General features: G+C 48.7%; 8 protein-coding genes across 8 annotated transcripts; 3 read left to right on the top strand and 5 right to left on the bottom strand.

Moving 5' to 3' along the window:
* Nucleotides 1–1771: 1771 nt before the first annotated feature.
* On the bottom strand, nucleotides 1772–3706 carry LTR84_010545 (uncharacterized protein; the record flags this gene model as incomplete). The annotated part of the gene is made up of 6 exons (XM_064854081.1): nucleotides 1772–1838; nucleotides 1896–2026; nucleotides 2080–2195; nucleotides 2255–2947; nucleotides 3002–3394; nucleotides 3460–3706. The coding sequence occupies 6 exons, from the start codon at nucleotides 3704–3706 to the stop codon at nucleotides 1772–1774; spliced, it is 1647 nt and encodes a 548-aa protein (XP_064700307.1).
* A 2632-nt stretch (nucleotides 3707–6338) lies between these two features.
* On the bottom strand, nucleotides 6339–7652 carry LTR84_010544 (uncharacterized protein; the record flags this gene model as incomplete). The annotated part of the gene is made up of 1 exon (XM_064854080.1): nucleotides 6339–7652. The coding sequence occupies one exon, from the start codon at nucleotides 7650–7652 to the stop codon at nucleotides 6339–6341; it is 1314 nt and encodes a 437-aa protein (XP_064700306.1).
* A 722-nt stretch (nucleotides 7653–8374) lies between these two features.
* LTR84_010543 (uncharacterized protein) lies at nucleotides 8375–9664 on the bottom strand (the record flags this gene model as incomplete). The annotated part of the gene is made up of 1 exon (XM_064854079.1): nucleotides 8375–9664. The coding sequence occupies one exon, from the start codon at nucleotides 9662–9664 to the stop codon at nucleotides 8375–8377; it is 1290 nt and encodes a 429-aa protein (XP_064700305.1).
* A 606-nt stretch (nucleotides 9665–10270) lies between these two features.
* On the bottom strand, nucleotides 10271–11761 carry LTR84_010542 (uncharacterized protein; the record flags this gene model as incomplete). The annotated part of the gene is made up of 1 exon (XM_064854078.1): nucleotides 10271–11761. The coding sequence occupies one exon, from the start codon at nucleotides 11759–11761 to the stop codon at nucleotides 10271–10273; it is 1491 nt and encodes a 496-aa protein (XP_064700304.1).
* A 688-nt stretch (nucleotides 11762–12449) lies between these two features.
* LTR84_010541 (uncharacterized protein) lies at nucleotides 12450–14161 on the bottom strand (the record flags this gene model as incomplete). The annotated part of the gene is made up of 3 exons (XM_064854077.1): nucleotides 12450–12858; nucleotides 12914–13888; nucleotides 13947–14161. 3 exons carry the CDS (start codon nucleotides 14159–14161, stop codon nucleotides 12450–12452), a joined length of 1599 nt encoding a protein of 532 aa, XP_064700303.1.
* A 1061-nt stretch (nucleotides 14162–15222) lies between these two features.
* Nucleotides 15223–16323, top strand: LTR84_010540 (uncharacterized protein; the record flags this gene model as incomplete). The annotated part of the gene is made up of 1 exon (XM_064854076.1): nucleotides 15223–16323. One exon carries the CDS (start codon nucleotides 15223–15225, stop codon nucleotides 16321–16323), a length of 1101 nt encoding a protein of 366 aa, XP_064700302.1.
* A 951-nt stretch (nucleotides 16324–17274) lies between these two features.
* Nucleotides 17275–19075, top strand: LTR84_010539 (uncharacterized protein; the record flags this gene model as incomplete). Its single annotated transcript, XM_064854075.1, has 2 exons — nucleotides 17275–17516; nucleotides 18067–19075. 2 exons carry the CDS (start codon nucleotides 17275–17277, stop codon nucleotides 19073–19075), a joined length of 1251 nt encoding a protein of 416 aa, XP_064700301.1.
* An 873-nt stretch (nucleotides 19076–19948) lies between these two features.
* Nucleotides 19949–22110, top strand: LTR84_010538 (uncharacterized protein; the record flags this gene model as incomplete). The annotated part of the gene is made up of 2 exons (XM_064854074.1): nucleotides 19949–20343; nucleotides 20400–22110. 2 exons carry the CDS (start codon nucleotides 19949–19951, stop codon nucleotides 22108–22110), a joined length of 2106 nt encoding a protein of 701 aa, XP_064700300.1.
* Nucleotides 22111–22846: the final 736 nt, after the last annotated feature.

The following is a 22846-nucleotide window of genomic DNA, read 5'->3' as shown; positions in this document are numbered from 1 at the left end:
AATTCTCGTAGCGTCATCGCCTATTGGCGACATGTCTGTCCCTTTAGGTCGCCCACGCTTCCAGTGCTGCGTAGCTAAGTCTTTCAGGACTACTATTCAACGGCTTTTGACGACTTCGTTCGCCTTTGTGTGCCCTTTCATCTGGGAGTTCAACACAACACTCTCAATTATTGCTCTGCATCAGAAAATACCGCCGTACGGTTTACCTAGTCCATCCCACCAACATGCAAAGATTGTCGAAATACAAGTAGCAAGCAACGGAGAGCATGAGTAATACCGCTTCACGGGGGCCTGAGACAGTTGCTGATAATCACCGCTGCACGGCGCATGTATTACTTTCTCGCCAAGCTAGCCTCATTCGAGGAGGAGACGCTCAAGCTCGAACTGGACTCAATGGACGACCTGTCAGAACTGGATTTTGTCCACTATCAGGTCTTCCCCTGGGCAAACGACGCCGATGGCACTGAATCAGACATCCTACGGATCTAAAAGCAACAATATACGGGCCTCCCGCAATTTCCATTTCTTCATCGACCGCCAAACTCTTTAGGACGACACCATGATCGTTGCAAACAGAGACCCCAATGTGCTCATTTTTTCAGATGAAGCCCACGCTGCTGCTCAGCGACTAGTTCAAGATATGCAGTGGGATTCGCTCGATTATGAGATTGATGAGGGTCTTTTATACTCGCTTCACAAGGATTTCGCGGGTTGTGCAATCACCTATGCTCGCGTTCCAATTTTTTGATTCCGAGGCGTTTGGTGTAACCTAGCCATTAAAAATGTATCGTTGTGTGAGATTGTCCGCGACGTCTCGATAGTAGTAGACCCAGCATGGGATGCAGTGCCGTTCTCGAGAAAGGTGGAGGAAGAAAACCGAAAACTAGACGAAGTCGAGATAGCACAGACCAAGAAGAGCGGCTGACTAGCTGCCCAAGCTTTTTCATGTTCGGTGATCCCATGAATGTCGAAGCCTCGGCACCAACCTCTGCTTTTGGCGTGGGGCTTATTTTTTCATGTTGTCAGTTGAGACAGCCTTGCCACCCGTGCCATGGAAGTGGGGCAAGTGTGACAGAGGGATATCGATCTTGATGAAGTCACACCAAACTCCAACTGAAAACAGGCACTACCAGTATGGTTGAGAAGTGTAGGCTGATCGAAGCGAAGAACTTACACATTACTGAACCCTGGCTGAACGACCGGGGAGACAGCCACGAACGTGCCTAAGGACGTGTTGCCCAACAGCAACCCAGCTTTAACAGCGTCCAGATCATGAGCTTCACTTACACCTCAGTTTGAACAAGAGTACTTTCTCCATCTGAAAGTCTCAACTCAAACCCTCGGGGAGTCTTGTGGCTAGTCTGTGCACCCTAGTTGTACAACGTTACGAAGAAACCAGGGCGGTTCGGAATTTTTTGGGATCGATTATCTTGTTCTCTGCCTCACATCCCACGTCGAAGATTGATAGTCCCATGCTGCGAAGGACTGTTTTAGATGGTTGCATTCCAACGAGATGGGGGAGTTCAGGAAGGCGTGCTACTTATGCACCGGATAACGAATAAGCCAACGGACAATTTGCCATGGCCTTTAGTTGTGCACTTTAGGTTATTAGTCTGGCCGAGAGTGTACAGTGAGAGATCTAACAGTAGTAGTACCAGTGAAGGATTATCAATTTAGGATGCAGCCTTCGAGTGACAATCTAAACTGCAAGCCACTTTAAATATCCTCCTTTACCGGGATATCAGCCTCTATTTATATATGCATCTCGCCTTTACAAAGCTCTCTTCGCGATGTTGTGTCGAGCAACAAAGCTTCGGCTGCGCTTGCCATAAATATACCTGAGAAATGAGATTAGTAAGAGTGGAATTTGAGACAGATTGGTGCAGAAAACTTACATGGGGATGGTGGTAAGGGTGCAGAAGATGGTGATGCCTCCAATAGTGAAAAAGCAGTCACGGACACCTTGCACAGCGATCCAGTTGTTGATATAGAAAGTCATGCCGAAGGCGAACATGTTCTTGATGAACTGTGGTGACGAGTTAGATCAGGGTAATCGAAAGCTTGGTGGGGAAAACTTACGTTCATAGCAGCGAATGCTTCACCAGCCTGTTCACGATGGCAATCGACAACGTAGGCTACGACACCAGTGGTACCGAGCTGGACTCCCAAGTTGATCAAACCCATGCAGACAACGACTGTTGATGGGTTAGTATACGTGATTTAAATATTACTAGAATAGGGATTGGGAGCATACCTGGAATTGGCCATGGGTCTTGCTTGTAGGCCGCTTGACCCCAGCCGAAGAAACCAGTCGCGGTGAATAGAAGATATGTCACCATGATTGGCAGACGGAATTCGGGCTCAAAGATACCCTTATTACGCTTAGACATGCGCTTGACGATACCATCGATGAGTGGACCTGCGATCATGGTTCCGATGACGGACGCAACGAATGACGACAAGTTGGTCGCACCAACCGAGCGAACGGAGAAATTGTATGGTGGGGCAGAGAAAATCTGCGAGAGTGTAATCGAGATGCCGACGAGCCACGAAATACAGGTGGTGAAAAGTAGGGTTGCCCACGCGACTGCAGGTGAAGCCAGGAGGAAAAATGGACGAACCATGGTGGAGATGAGGGAAACGTGGTGGACGTAACCGGACCAGGGCCTCATTTCCTGTGCAAATGACATCTTTGGTTCGGAAGCAGTGCTGTCTGCCGGCAAAGGAGTGGCTGTCGCTCCCTTCTCGCTTGGAGTCTCGAGATGGTCGGCTGCGACCGATTTTTCGGTCTCAACGTTGGTTTTTCCGGTATCGATATTAAGGACACCGGTGCGGTGGTATGCAGTCTCGGGCATGAAGAAGAATGTCAAGATGAGCTGGAGAACAAAAGCACCACCCATAGCGTGCATGACGACTCTCCAGTTACTAGCTTCCATTATGGCACCAGCTGTTCCAACGTTAGAATTCGTAGTCCAGAAAAAGAAATAGGAAACCTTCTTACCGATAGGAGTGGCCAAGTTGATACCACCAAGGACGCCAAGATTAAATACGGCTGTGCGATAACCACGCTCGTGGACGAACCAGATATCGGCGATCGAAGCAGGGATCAGAGCTTCCATGGGAGCCATGCAAAGACCCTGGATGACACGTGCGGCAACGAAAGAATTGAATGACCTGGCTTCGGCGGCCCAGAAACAGGTGACCGCGAGCCCCACGGATGTGATAAGGTAGACTGGACGTTTGCCGTATTTCACTGCCAAGGCGTTGAATAGAAGAGATCCGATAGCGATAGCTGCAATGACACCGCCCTGGGCACCAGTGATGAAATTTGTCAAAGAAACATTCCATTCCTCTGCGAGAGGAACGAAGGCCGCTCCCAAAAGAGGTCCAACGGCTGTTCAAAAGCTGTTAGTCCCAAATCTACGCACAAACAAAAATTATCGGATGGGATATCCATACCTCCCACGCAACCACAGCCATATGCGAAAGTGAGTGTGAAAAGCTCTTTCTTCATTCGTGGCCAGTTGTAAGGATCGTTGGGCGAATCACTGGGCTGAGGAACCAGGACGATCTGGCCGGAGGCATCATGTTTGAGCAGACCGGAATCAATCCCGGAAATATTCTGATCCTCACGTCCGAGCTCATTCAGGGGAGCAGTGCCAGGCACATGCTCGAGCTTCCTATCCTCGAGGACTCCGAGACCCATGGTAGTTGGTATGGGTGAAGGTGGTGTTTAGAATAATGATACAACTTGTGTTAAAGAGGTGATGGCAGGATGGAAAGACTGGGGAGATGTTGCTGGGGGAGATCCTTTCCTTTATGACTGTGCCCAGAGCCCTCCTCCGCCTTGCCAGATATTGAGTTTTGGCAGGTAGAACATCCACAAGGCGGGCGAGAAAGTGGAGGGTCTGGGGTCTGGTCTTGATGCTGTGGTGTTGGAACTTGGGGGGTGGGGTCAATTTCCACAGTCCCAAGTAATCCTCTGATTCAACACGATTTATGTCTGTGCCTTAGCAAATATTAGAGCAGAGATAGTCGTGTCCAAGTCCGGATGAGCGTCTACCAAGGTGGTGGTGGGTTATTTCCAGGTCCCAATACGTACCGAAAGCAGGGCCTCGACACGACGCCTCTGACGAGCCGCTAACTGGCTAGTCTTGTGACCGAAAAAGTTCGAGGTTTTTTAGTTAAACAATTGGATTGAGTAATTTGCTTCATAATTTCATCTCAATTTTCATCTAGAACTTCTCTATTCACGTTGATAGTTGTCCGCCTTTGTCAAGCATTGAACATCACTCTCCTTGAAGGCCACTGATCACGACGAGAGCTTTCGATTTGATCCGCCACATTTGGCTTGTGGCTTGTGAGCAAGCCCTTCGCATCGTTCTGCGTGCATGTGCCACGCTACCCGAAAGCTTGCTGCCCCGGGATTGTCCCACTGAGATGGCGGGCTTAAGGTCCACGAGTACAAGTAAGTCCTCCAGTCTAGATCAATATAACAGTATTCCATTTGGTGGGGTTCCAGTGGGGTTTTCGGAACTCAGATGAAGTCCCGGATCAAGGCTCCTAATTGAAGACCGTTCTACCCTGGCAGAGAACATCTGAATGGTAGTTTGCATAAAGAGACTTGTTCGAGATGCTACCTGGCTGACCACGATGACATTCACAACGTCGACAAACGAACATTTTTTTTAGTAATATCCGTGGTTGGGTTCGAACCCTGCACTAGCGTGCACATTCGATTGATGTACTTCGTGTTACTTGATGGCGAGTGACATTCAATATAATGTTTATTTACCCCCTGTGACCCTGAAGGCTGAGACTCATGGAGTTTTACCGAGGCCGTGATAAATGGGTGATTTCCAGCAGTCGGAAATGCCCCCGAAACCGCTCTGCTGGAGAACTTGCGGGGTGCTTCCGGGGAGTCATCCTTCCCAGGTAGCAAGGAAACAAGGTGTAGAGGCCGGCAGTGATACACCGGATATGGCATGTTGAAGGGACCTTTCTTAGTGGATTCATCACCACGTGGATGTCAATGGGTGTTGTCCGGTGTCAGATAAGCCGTGGTAAGGATGATCTGAGATATCTATGGTAGGATGGGTTGGACGCCTGTGTGTTGGAGCTCTGTTCACTTGTGGAGAATGATACGAGTCTCTCAGCCAGAAGGAACCCAGGAGATTCGATGTTAATCCCGATCAGATTCAGTCGGTTTCTGTATCCCGTCGAAATGGTTCACTTTAATGAGGGATTTGGTTTCTCAGATGTATGTTCTAGGCAAATAGACTGGCCTTGGTAGGTGCCTTTGCCCCTGACAGAATAGTTTCCAGCAGGGAAATATTGCAAGGGGCTGTTGCTTTACTTCTATCTATAACTAAGCTCAGTCTGTTGGATAGGCATACGTTTTCTTTCCAATATGTACTATAAATGCCTCTTCACTGCAGCATTGTGCCAGGTGCTACCCTCACTGCGTCCACCATTTACGAACGCTGTTTCCGCGCAAAATTCCTCAAACGATCACCTCCTCGCTCTATAGCTCGATGCCAAAGTCTAGCCAAGGAACACCAAACTCTCTTACAGGGTGTTACCACACGGAAACCAATCAGTGCTCAAGTTGAGCGACCACACTACCTCCTTTGTTACGAAATAGAGCTCGAGCTCCGTGACATGACCAAACTTGTGAACCGAATAACGGCACTATAGCCCCCCAAACTCGAGCCCTAGCCCCTAATCATACCCAATTTTTTTTTTGGAATACTTGATCGTACTGAAACAAGATGAGATATCCATTATAGAGGAGGAAACTAGGTAGTCGTGGCAATGCTAGAATGTTCACGTCAGCCTATTCGTTCTGGCTGCAATACCAAAGCACGATGCCAAATGGCTACACAACAAAGGAGTGATGAGCAATCGGGTTCATGGACAATGCTCTATGATTGTGAGTGCTACACATCTCATCAATGGTGAGTCCGTTCAATGGATGGATGTAACAATGAAGAAAGATGATACTCTGTACAGCAATCTCCTCCACAAACCGCTCTATGCGTACTCCAGGCTCCCATACCTAGCAAGTCATATCATGTGTCTCGTCAATCCCAGAACCGTGTCTCCTTTGTCCTGCTATGATATCATGGCATCGAGGACGTGCCGCTTTGCAGTGCCGGCATGAATTTTGGCCCGTCCCCTCTACTCGCTTTGATTTGAATACCTGCAAGCAGGATGAATGAACAGGAGGAAGGAAAGAGGAAGAAGTGTGTGACATATTACGATATCAATTGGGTCTGTTGTGCATGGCTTGCACACAGTGTTTTATATGCTACTCCACGAATAGGAGCTCTCGTCAATTATACGCTCTCGTCCATAGGATGTTCGGCCGCGGACCCCAGTCTCTCAGCAGTCCACTCAGGATCGAGTTCGAAGTGCGCTGGCACAGGACTACCTGGCAAGATAGTACCAGCTTCTTCACGAAGGGCGTCCATGCCGATCCTATCGACCTCTGTCTCCACGAGTTGGGGGATTCTGCAGTGATCATCCCAATTGAATGCGACGCGTTGGCCATTCTGCCTTCGGACTCTGCAGTCACAGCCGTTCAAACATCTACTGGAGACATGGGGCAGATGGAATCCGAAAGTGAGCTTCTCCACCCCCAAGACCTTGTTCGAAGTGCCATCGACGCGTGCAATGCGCCAAGGCCCAGGAATCCTTTCAGCCTGGGACAGCAGTTCAGCTCGTGATGAGAATAGTGTAGGCTCGTAGGAGCCCTGGAGCTTCTCATGGGATCCCGCGACGGCGTCCTCCTGAGAACGACCTGGTCTGGTCCATTGCAGATCGGGTAGATCGGCCAGTGCAGATCGTACCACTTTAGCCTTTCTGGACACGGCTCGGCGAATCCGAATTAGTTGCTCATAGCGTTCGCTATGGTCACTTTGATGGTTGTCACCGTGTGTGGGGTGAGGTATAGCTTGCCTCAAGACAGAGGCTTTCATCAACTGTTCCAGCACCGCCGTGAACTCAGGAGAAATATTTGCGAGAGCCTGCACTTCTTCGACATGCGAATACTGTGATTTAAATCCCCATCGAGAAGCAAAGATGGCGTGTTTGACCGTATTGATAAGCATACGCATGTCACTGAAGATACCCGCAGACAACTTCCAATCGGTCCGAGTGTTCAGAGCCATTCGTGCTGGATTTGGGCCGACTTCCCAGATGAACTGATCCAACATGTGGGCTTGCCCAAAATCTCCAAGGTAGAAGTCTGGAAACTGCTGAGAGTCATCTGCAAAATGTAGGAAGATGTTCTCAAAATGTATGTCAGCATGGTATATAGACGGGTAGCCCCGGTGTAAGAAGCCAAGTACCTCGAGCATTTGGTCCAGAAGATGCCACAGAAGCGCCTCTGGGATAAGTTTATGTCCATCACAGAACACCTTGCTCAAGCGATGGAGTGTTCCACCGTTGCAGAAGGTGGATATTATGGATGATGACTTGAACGCATTGTGCATAGGATGTTCCTGTGGTAGGACACAGAACTCTTCGTTGCCCACCATTCGTGGTACGAGGCGATGCGCACGATACAAACTTACCTCCCTTGAGTACATGCCAAAACTGCCCTGGCTAGTTGCTGCCGTTGGCTTTGTCTTTTTTCTGACATACTCCATGTTGTCTGCTATCGAGCGGACGACTTGGGTGATAGCCCGGGTCCCTTTTCCTAACTCAGAACAATGTAAGTATCCATCTCCTTCTGGAAAGAATACGGCATACTTCTCAATCGACATTTTTAGCGTTGCGAAGACTGTGCGTCGAGCTTAAAAGTTTCTGTTGCAATGTGTGCTGCCAGTTGTAGAATAGTCTCAGTGCTTCTGAAGAGTTCCAAGTCGATTTGAATAGGTTTGGGATTCATTTCATGAAGGAAGCGGATCATTCGATCTAAATATAGTAATCTAGAGACAATGCTACAGAAGTCGACTGAACCGACAATGAGAATCACAATGCCGTTAGTCCATCAAAGACAATTGGGTCAAAGAGATACAATCGCAGTACGGTAAGTCCATAGAAGCCAGTTGAATTAAAGAGATGCAATACTTTGTGCATGGCACAGAACCTTTCATGAAGACTGCACTTTATTGTCTTAACGAGGAGGGAGTCCCGCAGCTCGGTCAAGGGAGAACCACTGCGCGAGGATGAGATTCCGAGCATGATACGGATGTTGGAGACCTTATCAAGCCGTCACAAGAACTGAGTTCAACCATGCATGTCACGAACTTGGATCTCGATTGGCAATAGCGCATGAAAACATTGACAAAACTGGTCCAGTCGGTTCACAAAGCCTCTCTGTGAGCTTCAAAGAAATGACAATGTAGATGATCAATTTTGGACCATTCTAGCGTACTTTCTTGTCTGTTTGCAAAGACTTTGAATCAAGGAGTCTAGCGTTCGCTTTCCGAGACCCTGAAGAAGCAGGCAGGGCGTATAGACCACCACCCACGAAAACCACTACAGCACCCATGACCACACCAGGTGGCAATCGATTGCCAAATAGCCAGATACTCAGAAGTAGACTTGCTAATTTGCGGATATTGAGCACAATGCTTACTGTCAATGATGATGACTGTGCACTAAGCCTGTTGACGCCCACAATGCATAATAGTTGCGTGAAAGCATTCAAAAAAAGTAGAGCCACTGGAATGGGGACACTGAAGTGATGCAGTGGCGACATGGGAGAAAGGGGTATCTTCCATGCCTTAAGAAGCGACTCTGATTTGACCGTTGGCTGATCACGCGTAGACATGGCGACGATACTGTAGAACTCGCCAGCCAAAGGTCTGACTTGGGCTGCGAAGAAAGGAAGCGACAAAGTATGACTGTAGAAGAGTGTCTCTGCAGTAATGGTATTTGAGCGACCGTGCATACTGTACATATCATCGGTAAAGAGACCCATGCATGCAGACAATACAAGTGCAGAAGCCAGGAGAGCAAATCCAGGAGCCTGGTGTGAGATGCTGCTTGGCCCGATTTCCTTGAAAGAACTCTCAGTCAGGTCATCCTGATGAGAATGCGGCGGCTTGTTCGATGCATCACTGATTGCTGCAAGCACAACACCTACAAAAAGCAGAGCCACTGCCGTAATTTTCTGGGTTGGGTACCGTTTCCCTCCCCAGAATCTGCCGATCGCCATGGTTGTCACGGGTCCTGCGGAGCGTAGTATGATGTGCAAGGGTATGCTTATGCGGTAATTGAATGCGAAATTGTTCAATATGTTGATGCTCAAGAAGTAAGCAGTGTAAATCAGCCATTTTTTCAAAGGGATGGCACGTGGTTTGAGGTAGAAGTTCCGCAAACCACGTTGGAAAGAAAAATGCTTTGGAAGAGTGGCTAGAGCAACGAGGAGGAACTGAAAGGCGGTGATCAGAGGACCGGAAGATGGAGAGGTCTGAATGAGAGCCTCCAGCGTGTAGACATTGGAACAGCAACCGCCAAATATCAGAACCAAGGTGGGAGCCCAGATCAGGGCCAGAGAAGAGGCTGTGCCCCATGATGGTGATGTGGTATGTGTGCTTTGTTTTTTCCCTTCTACAGAGACGTTCTGAAGCGTAGAACCATTCGCCTTGTCGGGTTCGTCCTTTGTGGCATTCGTGGCACGGTAGCGCGGAGAGGGTAGAGTCGATGCCATGACTGACGCTGAAAGATGAGGAAAGGGAAGATGTGCGGGCTTTTGTCACCAAGGGTAGGGCGCAGCCATGTCTAACACTTCAAACCACCTTGTAGGGAGATCCGACTCGTCTGCAACGTTGTGACACAGGATCTGTCGTTGGTAGGGTTGCAAAGGGTTTGGTGACAGCAATATATATTTAATTTAGGAAGGTCAGCCGAGGAAAAAGCCACACTAAGCACGTGACGTGAGACAACCACAATCACGTGAGTAATCAGCTTCGCCCTGAAGGGCTAGGCTTGGTCGCCCGCCTCCATGAGGAGAGCTTCAAGCAAAGACTTCGCCCTTCGCGGGATCAAACCCTTTATGTCTACGAGTGTTTTGACCCTCAGTCCGGAAAGGCTGGTAGCCTTATGTTAATAGCGATTCGCATGCAAGTTGAAGATCTAGAGGCTGTACTGATTTGCACAAAGGAAGTCAGCTTCTTTGTCTGCCACCACCCGATTGAGCCTGATCTTTGAAGTCTGATCGGTAACGGCACTTTGCTAGTTATGAGGACCGACAGGCACCAAATTGTAAGTCCTGATGACTGCGCAAGACTTTGACTCCATATTCCATGTCATAGTCTTAGTAAGTCGACGAGGCTTTCGAGCGTAGCTTAGCACCGAACATCCACAATACTATCGGCGATGGAATACCAATCGCGGCAGTAATCAGAGCCAACAAGCTGTTTCCCCATCCATAACCCAAAGCTGCATATAATTGAGGACCAAACAGTGGAAAGCCGAATGCTGTGAGGCTGCGAACCAATTGAGATGCTGCCAATGCCGAACTCGTGTGGTCAGGATATGAGTCGATGACATATGCTTGCAAGGTCTGACCGGTTAATGTGCTTCCAAAGGATAACAACAGAGCACCAAGGTCTACCGCTACCCAAAACTCACGGCTCTGTGCGCTCCAGCCGAAAAGCAGAAAGCCTAAAATTGTGATCGCACAGCCTGGCAACATCAGAGGGACGTGGAACTCGGCGGTGATCGTGCCTCCACGTCTCTTCTTCAATCTTTGAAAGACGAGATCCATCAACAGTCCCCCAATCTGCGCCCCAAGGATCTCACCTATGCACATTGCAAGGTAGTGTAAGCCACTCGTCGAAGCAGATTCCCCATAACGAGTGATCCACAAGTTGGCATAGCTTGATATCACCAAATAGGTCACACCGTACGCAAACCCCGATACGAGAGCCTGGATTTGGACGATGGGATGGAATATCAGCAATCGGCAAGGCCGAGAAAGATTTCTCTGCCAGATCCAGCCCTTTTTTTGATCTTTTTGCACATTCTCAATTGGCGCATGATAGCGGGTGTCGCCCGTGCTACTTCGCAAAGCTTTCGCCCTCTCCTTGAGAATGGTGTGTGCGTAAGTCTCGTGGAACAAGAAAAACGACAGGATCGATGCCACAAGTTGAAATATCGACGTCGACCAAAACATCCACCGCCAGGTCGTCGCAGAAGTTATAATTCCGCCTAAAATCGGTCCCACGGCTGCGCCAAGCAAAGGGACAAGCATATATAGCGCAAGTGACCGCCCTCGCTCTTCCGCTCTCCAGATGTCCCCAAGAACGCCACCGCCAAGGGTGTATATCGCACTCGCACCAAATCCGGCAAGTAACCGGGCAGCGATCAGGACGGACTTGCTGTTCGCAAAACCGCAAACGATATTCCAAACAAGGAACCAAATGTTGGTCCCATGAAGAACGGGTTTCCGGCCATAGATCTCAGAAAGTGGTCCTATGAGCAATGGCCCAAAAGCAGTGGCGAGGAGATACACAGATAAGGCCATCACCGATGTGGTCTGGTTCATGTTGAGCTCGGCAGCAATATCTGGAAGTGCTGGCGCCATTATCGTCGACACCATTATGCGGTTAAATCCCGTGACGGATAGCACACTTGTTACCACCCACTTCTTCTTCACAGGCCAGTTCTTGGGATTGAGAGGATCCCCAGACTCTTCGAAGTGGACGAGGAACGAGTCCGCCGGCCGCGTTTTGACGTCGCCCACCAAGCCTATTTCTTTCTCCTGTGCAGGCTCACAGACTTCATTGTTCGCTGCTTGTGCCATCTTCGTGAAGTATAGCAGCTATCTAGCTACAAGATGCTGTAGCAAAGTTTTGGTACCAGCAATGGTTCGAAGTCTCTAGAGCCAGAGACCAACAGCGCGCTCTTGAAGGGTGTATGGAATTCGACTGAAAAGACAGACAGCAGCAGGGAATGCCCTCAATTTGTATGTGGTAATTCGTTATGTCGACATTATCGAGCGAGGCTAGTTCGGCATTGTATTTCCTCAATTGGGCGGCGCTCGGCCTTCGCTCCCACGAGCCACATTCGCTCATCTAGTGCAGATTCCTACGTTGATATCGGTCAAAATTAAATTGAACCATGTGAGTCCATCCTAGGGTGCACAGGACTGGATATAACAACAATTCTGATTGACCCACTGGCGCAGATCGCCACTGTGTGGTTTGATCCGATTGGCGCTGGCGTTTATAGGTGGCATAGCGGCAACCTAGTTGGTTCCCGCTGGCCACCAAGAAACATGTGCGTATGTTCATTCTTCGACATATCTTTCGCCTTCCTGCGTGTAAGTTTCTGCCAAATGATTGGAAGGCTAGGAAAGCCAGAAATTACAGTGGAGAAAACGAACTCCGATGGTTACATGCCTCATTTTAAGCTATCATACCTCTATTGACAAGGTACAGACGACGAAGCGTTTAAAGATTCTCTCCTGACATTCCGAAACCGGACCCTCCTCATGCTTTCTCGTCCCGAACCTCAATACGATCGATATCGTTGTTGGCTTCTGGCACCCAGTGGCGGAACTTCCTTGTTGGAAGTTTCTGTTCGAACATCAGATCAAGTTGGTAAGGAGTGCGTGCATAGGTCTCCGGAATGAGGAACCAAACCGCCACAAATGTCAGGGCACAAATTCCCAACCAGACAAAGCCAATCTTGGAACGAAGATTACCAGCATCTGAGTTGTAGATAAATGGAACAACAGTGCTGAAGACAAAGTTTCCAATACCCCCGAATGCCCAGCCAAGGCCTTGACTTTTCGCACGGAGGCGAAGGGATGAAATCTCACCACCAACAACGTAGGACGCTGGCCAAACTCCCAGACCAGCTACGAAAGTTATCACGTTCAAGTCGACACCGGCAACCCTAATAGTGTTAGCGTTTCCCACAAGGTGGTAGTCTCCGCATTATATCCACTCACCATGGAGAAGTGTCTGATTCGAAGCATCCTACGACACCCAGAACAAGCCAAAGAGCAACAAGTGGGGCCAGTGTTGCAATCATGAGCCTACGCCTCCCAGTCCGGGTCATAAGCCACATGCTGATCAAGTTTGCTATCAATCCGCCAAGAACTCCAGAGATGAGGAAGATGAGGCTGTTTCTCGCTTTCATGCCGGCGATTTGCAGAAAGTATGACCCGTCCCCGAGAACTGGGAGGCCGAAAAGCTGGGGCAGAATAGCTGCAAATAGGACAATGACAGTCCGACGGCGATCCGTTCCTTTCCAACAATCCATATATCGGGAGTCGTCCGACTGCGCCGCTTCTTGTTCATGCAAAATCAAGGCCTGAATGCGTTCGATCTTTGCGTTGGAGTCAACCCCAGCCTTGTCGAGACGCTTTTGCTGCTTACGAGCATCTTCCAGGCGACCCTTGCGGACGAGATAGATTGGGCTTTCCGGAATGATTAGGGAAAGAATGAGTGGCAATGCTGAAAATGGCCATTCGGAAATGATGCAAATGCGATAGGAGTCCGGTCCTTCAATATCTTCTGCGGTGAGTGCAATGGCCGCGGAGATTAATTGGCCAATGAGTTGGAATACGGGAAAGAAGGCCACCACAGGGGCTCGAATGGCTGGTGGGAGGACCTCTGACATGTACGTCTGCGCTGTGCAAACCGCGATACCAATGGTGAAACCTTGACAGATCTTGCCCAGCATGTATATGCCATGACGACCCCCACCAGCATATTGCGAGCACCAGACAACAGCCACACCGAGGACAGACGAAAGGCTTCCAAATCCCAAGGAGAAGCGGCGACCCCAACGATCTTGAAGCGCTCCGCCCGCGAGTGAACCGAGCATGATGCCGATCGGACTTCCTGCATTCCAGGCTCCCAACCATCGTGATTCGATGATCCACTTGTCATCTGATTCCCTGTAGACGCCATAGACCTTTCTATAGGACATGATTATCAGTACCGCTCGTGCGAATCCCAAGGATAAGAATCACCTACTGGAACTCTGGAAGCGAAGACAAATTACTTGTCATGGCCAAGTCATAACCCCACAGCAATATCACCGATGTCAAACCAAAGCAATAGGCCGCTACCTTTGGATTCTTGCGAAGGTTCTTCCATAGTGTCATCTCTGCCGGATCGACCGTGGTTTCTCGAGAGGTGGCATCTTCAAGATGCATGGCAGGGGCTTTCATGGCACCGTCTTCCTCCATGTTGGAAAAGTTGTAGGCGCGAGGCACGTTTCACTAAGATGGATGTTTGTAGTGGGGACTGACTCGATAGTAAAGTTTCCCAGTCAGCAGTACTTGTGTTCCACAGCACGATGCCTGCACCTGAGGGCCAAGGAGGGATTTTTGATAAGGCGATTGTAATGTGGGTTCGACAAGATTCCATCTCGTTTTAATGTTATGGAGTATTCGGTGCATAAAAGGGCAAATCTGGGGAAACCTAGCATTGAGCGCGTTCGCTCGATGGAGCGAACTCGCAACTTGGATTTGACCTAATTGGTGGCCGGCCTGTAAGCATTCCTTTGGCTGCAGACCACTCCTCCCAATCCAGCTCCGCATCTGCAGCACCAAGCTCCGGAGAACTCGAAATATTGGGGCTGGCCTGGGGGTGACGAGGAGTACTCCAAGGATTGCCTTAGGCTAAAGGGGTGGAGGAACTACCCCGGGAATACTGGGGTAGTTTAACGAATAAGGTGGCCAGTTCATTTGCAGACTGCTACTCCGTAGATTGGTGATCATCCTGCTCATGGCTTACAGTGAAAAAAATTGCCGAGTACGTTGTACATACGCAGGGTCGTCGACTGTGCTCAAAATAAGGCTTGTCGTAGATGGCGGGGCCTGCTGAGGGGGTACACCGTACTATAGGCTCTTGCTGCGGTACCTAAGGCAGAGATGTGTCACAATGAGTCTACAACTGGCTTCTACATTTGATTGTGTTAAGATGTGTAGGCCAGACATGCAACAAATTGACTCAATAAGTACGAGTATATCTGGATGGAGACCACTGTATCTGATTGTCGGGATGGTCCTCAGGGTGCTTTCACTCGCGGAGTACGCCGCAGATTTTCAAGATTCAAACGCCCTGTTACAAGGCTTTTCGAGCTTCAGTCTCAGCATAATTCAACCTTGGTGAAAGCAAGCGATCATCCGATAAACGACTAGGTTTGGCCTGCGGTGCGTTTCCAGGGCCTTAATCTAGCATTCAGTGTATTGTATATCCCTGATCGAACAGTCCTGCAGCTTGGACACGGTCTTAAAGCGCAAAGATGAAGTACGTGCGCATGCCTATCGAGATCGAGTCCCCAGAGGAGTATGGTTATGATAAGATCAAAAACAATTTATCAGAGAGCTCGATTGCCGACCAGACTTTAAGAACTTTAGGGTTGCAGATTCCGACCGACATTGTTCTCTTGTACAATGAGCATCGAGGAAGTACCAGACTTCGTGAACTAATTGTCGCAGACTCTGGGCTTTCCAAAGATGATGTCCTGATTACTTCCGGCGCAGCTGGTGCTCTCTTCATCATTTCAACCTCGCAACTCACTAGAGACGACCATCTGGTGGTCGTGCGCCCAAACTACGCCACCAACATTGAAACGCCCAAGGCCATTGGCTGCGAAATCACTTATGTAGACCTCTCCTTCGAACTCGGTTTCACGATCGATCTTTCCTTCATCGAGAGCGTCATCAAGGCTGGCACTAAGATTGTGTCCGTAACTTGCCCACACAATCCCACTGGTGCAGTCATGTCTCGAGACACCCTGAACAGCCTTGTTGCACTCACAAAAGCCAGAGGTTGTCTGCTATTAGTCGACGAAACCTACAGAGACATTCATTACGGAGAGCAATTACCCATAGCAGCTCAGTTAGGTGATCATGTCATCAGCGTTGCCTCCTTGTCTAAATCTTATGGTATTCCTGGTATTCGCTGTGGCTGGGTTATCACTCAGAACAAGGACTTGCAGGAACAATTCCTTGCGGCGAAGGAACAAATCAACATCTCTGGAAGTGTTATTGACGAGTGGATTGCCGAGCAGGTCCTCGAGAAGCGCGAAATCATTCTAGGTCAAACTATCCAGGAGATGAAAATCCGACTTGACATGGTAGCCACCTGGATTGGAAAAGAAGACCTTCTTGAATGGGTCCGACCCGTTGGGGGAGTTGTTTGTTTCCCAAAGATGAGGACGGAGCCTCCTGGAGGAACGGCAAAATTTTATGAGCGGCTGCTGCTTCAGCATGCTACTTATGTCGGTCCAGGTCACTGGTTTGAAATGCCAGATATGTTCTTTCGATTAGGCTTCGGTTGGCCGAGCCGTGAACAGCTCAAGGCTGGCATGGATGCCATCTCTCGCGCTTTGAGAGCTTGATTCTGCCATTTATTAAATCAGTTAATGATGAAAGGTTGATGGACGACGAGATATGCCTGTAATTAATTGGTAATTAAAGTATCGCCTTGGAACAAAGCTGCAGACGTACGTAGGCTGCGCTAATTAAATCATCTGGGGGCATGGCGTCCGAGGCTCAGGGGCTCTCACCCATCCCCGACTTGAATTTTTCGACGGCAGCCATGGCTGCCTTGGGCGGGTGGGGGTCCCTGGGATCAACTGGTTAGTTAGATGGTCCACGATGATGGCGGTCTGAGCCATTATGCTACGTAACTTCCTGGCCTTACCCCTTGGAAATCAACCTCGGCTTTAATAAGTATTCCAGACTATGATAACCATCGCACGCATGTGACGTTCCAAGATTCCATTAACAGATTGATAACTCCATCGTCCTTATATTTGTCGAAATAAGGCTGGAAGTCATTTACTTTCTCAGCGATTGACGCAGAACCGATCGATCAAAAAGCACCATTAAGCATCTCGCCTGCTGTGTTGACATGTTCTGAGGGCGACTGCTAGCACAAAGGGGTCATTCAGGAATGCATTATTTTACTTTGCAGCATAGCACAGAGAACTAGAGAGGTGAACCTCTTCAGCTTTGAGCAGTTCCAATCGATGGTCGACAAGATGGAGGGGGGAGGACGGCCAAGAGGGCGAGTCAAATCATGTACTAGCTGTCGCCAGGTGAAGGTACATTCTTCAATGTCGCTATTGACCGCCTATACTTGTTGCTGAATACCGGATAGCTTCGATGCGATGCACTGGCTAGTTTTCCGGCCGCCTGTTCCAGATGCAAATCCTACAAACTGGATTGCAAGATCGATTCCAATTTCAAACGCGTGAGCGTGAGAGGGTAATTCATTTTTGAGGCCATCACAATTTCTCCTCAGCTGATTGCAAACTGATATTACCGCCTTTAGACGCCTCGAAGAGATGTCAAAACGAGTGAATAGTCTGGAGAATAATGTGCCTCCCCGTGTTTCCATTCTTGGGGATGCTCTCCAAGGGGGATTCTTCCCAACAGGACCGAGTACAGAAAGTCACGCCGATTCGAGTAAATCTTGTGGTGGTATCGAGTGGCTTCTTCTCACAGATTTCGAGCACAATATGGCGAGCACATGGAGTTTGGACGGCGTTACACTCAACTATCAGGAGGCTTCCGAAATTCTTGAGTTGTAAGTCCTTATGGGTGTCTTGGGCGGAGTGACTGTTCACTAATTTCCCCGACGCTGTAGCTATGCCCTGCATTATTATGAACATTTACCGATCCTAGAACGAGTCGAATCGATATCGAATCTTCATGATTGCGATCCGTTTCTTTTCTGGACAATCATTCGGGTTGCGACCTATAATAACCCGCACTATCATTCTCTATTTTCCCGAGTAACGGAGTCTTACCAGAGTCTACTGACAAAACACGTGCTGAGTCCAATTCGAAGTTTTAGGACTCTACAAGCCCTCCTTATTATTTGCTACTGGCCCACGTCTGGACTGCGGCAGAGCCAAGATTCGAGTTGGCAGTATTGCGGTATCGCCCTCAACACTGCGATGCAGATGAATCTTGATCAACTGGTCCTGGGAGGTGCCTTGCGGCTTTTGGTGGTCTATCTGATGCGCACCATATGAGCGTCTATACCCGTCAAATGACTTGGTTGGCCTGTTTCTGTATCAGCACTACGTGGGTACTGAACCATTTGCTAGAAGAATGTACTAACACCAGCTTAGCCTCAGTGTCTGGCTCGGGATTCCTCCTCATTTGTCTGCATCCGCTCAACTCACCACGATTACAACTATGTCACACGACGCAGACTGTCCTCGACCGTTTACGGCACAGGTCGAAATTCAACGGCAAATTGTGCACTACTCGACGGCTCTCGCTGGAGATGTTGATTCGTCAACTTCTTCAAGTCTGATGAATTTGTTCAGCAGTGAGCTTGACACACTTTATGCTATGTACAAGGATATTTGGTCAACTAAACTAGAGCTACAACTCCTTCGGGCAAAGCTGTATCTCTATTCTCATTGTCTCAATATCGTATGGAGAACTTCATACGACAGGGCGCGAGTCTCGGATGAGTCCACCCTGCACTCTGTCAAGATGCTTCTACACCGGGGCTTCCTCTCAGCCATTTCATTAGTCCACAACAGCCAGAAGCTGAACACCACGCCATCCGATTCGGAACCAGCACCGTCAGGTGGTATCCTGATACACCACCCGAAATTCTATTTGCAGACTGTCATGTTTGCTGTGATTTTCCTCTTGAAATTTCTAAGCAACAACTTGAACCAGAAATTCTCTCAAAGAGACAGGGAGTTGGCGTACTCGCACATCACCATTGCTCATCAGTTATTCTCTGGATACTCTCACTCACTCGAGTGTCTGAGAGTGGCGGGAGTAATCGAACAACTCGTGGAGAATTTGAATGAGAACGATAACCAAAAATGTACGCCTGTCAATAGCAAGCTAGGTGCTTCGCTAATGTATAGCACGTTATCCTATCTCTCAACCCCAGCAAAGGCTGAACATTCTGCGAATCACACAGAAAACAGCGGTGAAATACTAGAAGTGGTCAATTTCGCAGCATCGGATAAACCATCAACTTCCACCCCTATGATATGGGACTCGCATGATACGGCACAACCATTTGAAACTACTGATGCAGCATTACCAGATGATCTAAGCGGTTTTCAGTGGAATTCTGACGAGTTTGTCTTCGACATTCGAGAGTTTTAACTATTCTAAAGTGGAATACTAGAGATTTACGTGCAGTTAGAATTCCAGCAACTCTCACTGTCTGACCAGTGACGCCTTTTGGTTCTTGCTCACCAAGTCAATCGTAGAAACCAGTGACCCAAGATACCGAAGCCAATTCAAATAATAGTTGGGCTGAGAATTCTTGATATTGCCAGATTTGACGCCGATGCTTAGAAAGCTTGAAATATCCGGCCAATGTTTTCATTCATGCCTATTTCTTGTACCGTTATTAAAACATGGCGGGATTCAGCGAGACATGTGGCTGACTCTATCCAGCCGTATCAGGAAGGTTCGAGAGCCACAAGTGGCGCTTCGGAATCAAGTGCTAAACATATACTGCGTGGACTATCCGCTGGATGGATAAGAATGGCAAGTAATCATCCTCTCAGAGCATGATAGGTGCGGGTTTCGCACATCTTCCGCCATTCGCACATTTAAAGGTGCGTGGGTCTTACCCGTCCCGCTCCCTACCTCCGTTCGGCTTCCACCACTGTCCCGCATCTTATTGCGAACTCGCTCAAGATGCGAATTTACCCCGGATACAGCAAGACCAAGGATGAGCAGACTGAACCATTTGAATCAAGCAGCGAGAACGGCAGCTACTATCGTCATTATGGTATGTTTCTACCAAACGAGGGGTTGATATCGCAATGATGGTAATGTCTAGATCAACTTCGGAATGATCTCGGACTGTCAGCTATCCCTACTCGCAAGCACAATATTTCAGAAATCTTACACAGCGTGTATACAAAAGTTGGCGAAGAGGAGGGTGTTTTACTCTGAGCATGATATCAACAACCTCCTCAGACCTAGCACACCAGTCTTAATCATACGCCCAGCTCAAATCTCACCATGGCTCCATTCCTCAACGACAACGAGTTGCCCTCTACCAATCCTAGATCTGACAATGAGCGTCTCTGCCAGATAATCACACCGGTCGGCAATTTTGGCAATGGATTTGTGGACTCCCAGGTGGCTGAGGCATTGGAAGGAACCAAAGGCCTATCCACTCCCACAGCTATAATTCTTGACTCCGGCTCCACAGATTCAGGGCCCTCTAAATTGGCTCTAGGCTATATGAGCTGCCCAAGATCGTGCTACGAGCGTGATATGCATCGACTGGTCAACTTCAGCATCAAGTATAAGGTTCCTTTGTTGATCTCTTCCGTTGGTGGCGACGGAAGCGATGAGCACGTGGATGAGTTTTTAGCCATCATCCGAGAGTTGGCCGAGCTTCCTGAAAACAGGTAAATTCATTGAATTTACAGTCAATTGGGCTAAGGACATATCTAACTCTCTCCAGTTCATGGGACATTAAGGTCATAGCCATCTATGCTGGGGTGACACCAACTCGAGTCACAGAAAGATTGAAGTCTGGCAAGATTACCGGCTGTGGCAAGAGCGTTCCAGAACTCACTCAGAAGGAGATCGATGATGTACCTAGGATCGTTGCACAAATGGGCCCTGAACCATACTTGCAAGCGATGCTTGATAATCCGGATTTCAACATCATTATCGGTGGTAGAAGCTATGACCCTTCTCCGTATGTTGCATACTCTGCTTACAACGCTCTTCAAAAGAAGAGCGGGGATATGTACAGCCTCGGCAAGGATATCTTAGGGTCTTTCACACATATGGGCAAGATCATGGAGTGTGGAGGACACTGTGCGACTCCAAAGAGCAATGGTGCCATTGCACAGATTTACAAGAATGCTACCTTCGACCTCACGCCCATGGATCCTCAGGCCAAGTGCATCCCACGCAGTGTTGCAGCTCATTCGCTCTATGAGAAATCTCGCCCTGATATTCTTCACGGGCCTGGTGGTTACATGAACCTTTCAAACTGTACCTTTCAACAGCTCGAGGATGGCCGAACGACGAGGGTACGCGGAGCTATCTTTGAGGCGTCACGCGCAAACGGCGAAAATTATACTGTCAAGCTAGAAGCCGCACGAACTACAGGCTTTCGAACACTCTTTATGGGCTCGTTCTCTGATCCGATCTTGATCAGTCAACTCGATGACTTGTTGGAACGTGTCAAGGGCTACGCAAAGATGCAACACAAGGATGTGAAAGAGTTCTGGGACTTGGGGTTCCACATATATGGCCTGAATGGTGAGGCTGTAAGTTCTTCGCCGACATTCGCCGACCGTCCATATGCTGTGACACAGCGGGTTTTTCTCGTTGGCGAAGCCATCGCCGAGACTCAAAAGCTAGCTACAAGTGTTGCCAATGTCGCCAGAGTAGCTTGCGTTCATGGCCCCTACAAGGGACAAAAGGCGACATCTGGCAATTTTGGATTCGGGATTGGAGGGAAGCTTGAGCTTGAAGTTGCGGAATGCGCCGAATTCTGCATCTACCATCTAATGTCACTGGCTGAGGGCGAGGAAGGTGCCTTATCCGCATCGTCTCACGAGAGCGGCATCGCAAACACGGTTGACGGCAAGGGTCTCTTCCACTGGACAGTTGGTAAATTCGGCAAAGCGAGCCCCCAACAACCACCTGAAGATCCTGTGCCGACCATCCTTTCGCAAGCTACTAATGGCGCACCGACACAAAAGACCAAAGCCACATCCATTGTCCCTAAAGTTAACGCTTTCAAAATCCCTGCTAACCCCCGATATCTGGCCGACATCGCATCTGTCCTTCGCTCAAAGAATTCTGGGCCATATGAAATTACTGTCGATATCTTATTCGACTCTGCCGAGGTATACCAACTCGTGAAAGCCTCAGGAATTCTCACAACAGAGACCATTGCAGAACAATACCAAATGACGCCCGATGAGATGGTATGGGCCGGATTCTTCGATCTGGCCCAAGCATTCAAAGCAACATTTCCCCGTAAACGGGACGGCAAATTACGCGTCTCAGGAGGATATCTGGAAAACGACGTCCATGGCTCTCAGAAGTATCTTCAGCTTATGGAACTAAAGCTCACCGAAGATCTGAGGGAGAAGTTGCTTGCTATTCAGCAGCGGGAAGCCGAAAATACTGTTTCGTCACTGCCAGTGTGAGGTCGAATGATCCATCTCTCGAGATTTTGCCAGGCAGCTGCCTGGAAATGAAAGAACAACGAATGGACATGAAGTCCTACTAGTATTGTTTGCAGTGTCGCGGACCTCTGTGAATGATTCTCAAGATCTTGGGGTCCTATTTCCCCACTTATTCCTCCAATACCGTATAACGAAGATCGTTTTTTCTCACTTACACAATGTTGGCTGGGATAGTGAATACATGAATCTCACATGTTCCAGATACACTAGAAAACCCATGCTTAATTCAGTCTCCTGTTTCAATATAAAGCAGCTGTTTCGTGTTTTGTCCACCAGCTCATTCTCGCCTCCATCCCTTTTCACATTGTAGATTAGCCCCTATCTGGGGTAGGGTCTACTTTTAGTGTCTTGCAAGGATCAACCCTCTTCCCCCATCATTATCAACGTTCGATATCGACAAAGTGGCACTAGGCTATACATTGAGACTTGCATTCAACACCATGGAAAGACCCCGAGGAGTGAGTATCGCAGAACATTGGAATCCGACTTCTTGAATCGAATCCTCGCATGTTATCTGCAGGCAGATTTCGACGCCCTATGTGGTATGGTACTTAGTCGCCAGGCAGGCACTTAGGAGAAGGATTTGCATGCCGGATTTCTCACAGCCAGATGGTCACCCCCCCCCCCCCCACAAAAACACTATTTTTACATCCCCACGGCGTGGGGAGGAAAAATATTATTTACTGAAAATATTTAT

The sequence above is a fragment of the Exophiala bonariae genome (assembly GCF_035927105.1).
Source record: "Exophiala bonariae strain CCFEE 5792 chromosome Unknown scaffold_45, whole genome shotgun sequence".
In the NCBI taxonomy this organism is placed as follows: domain Eukaryota; kingdom Fungi; phylum Ascomycota; class Eurotiomycetes; order Chaetothyriales; family Herpotrichiellaceae; genus Exophiala; species Exophiala bonariae.
The sequence above is the reverse complement of the archived record's forward strand: the minus strand, read 5'-3'. Positions and strand labels throughout refer to the sequence as shown.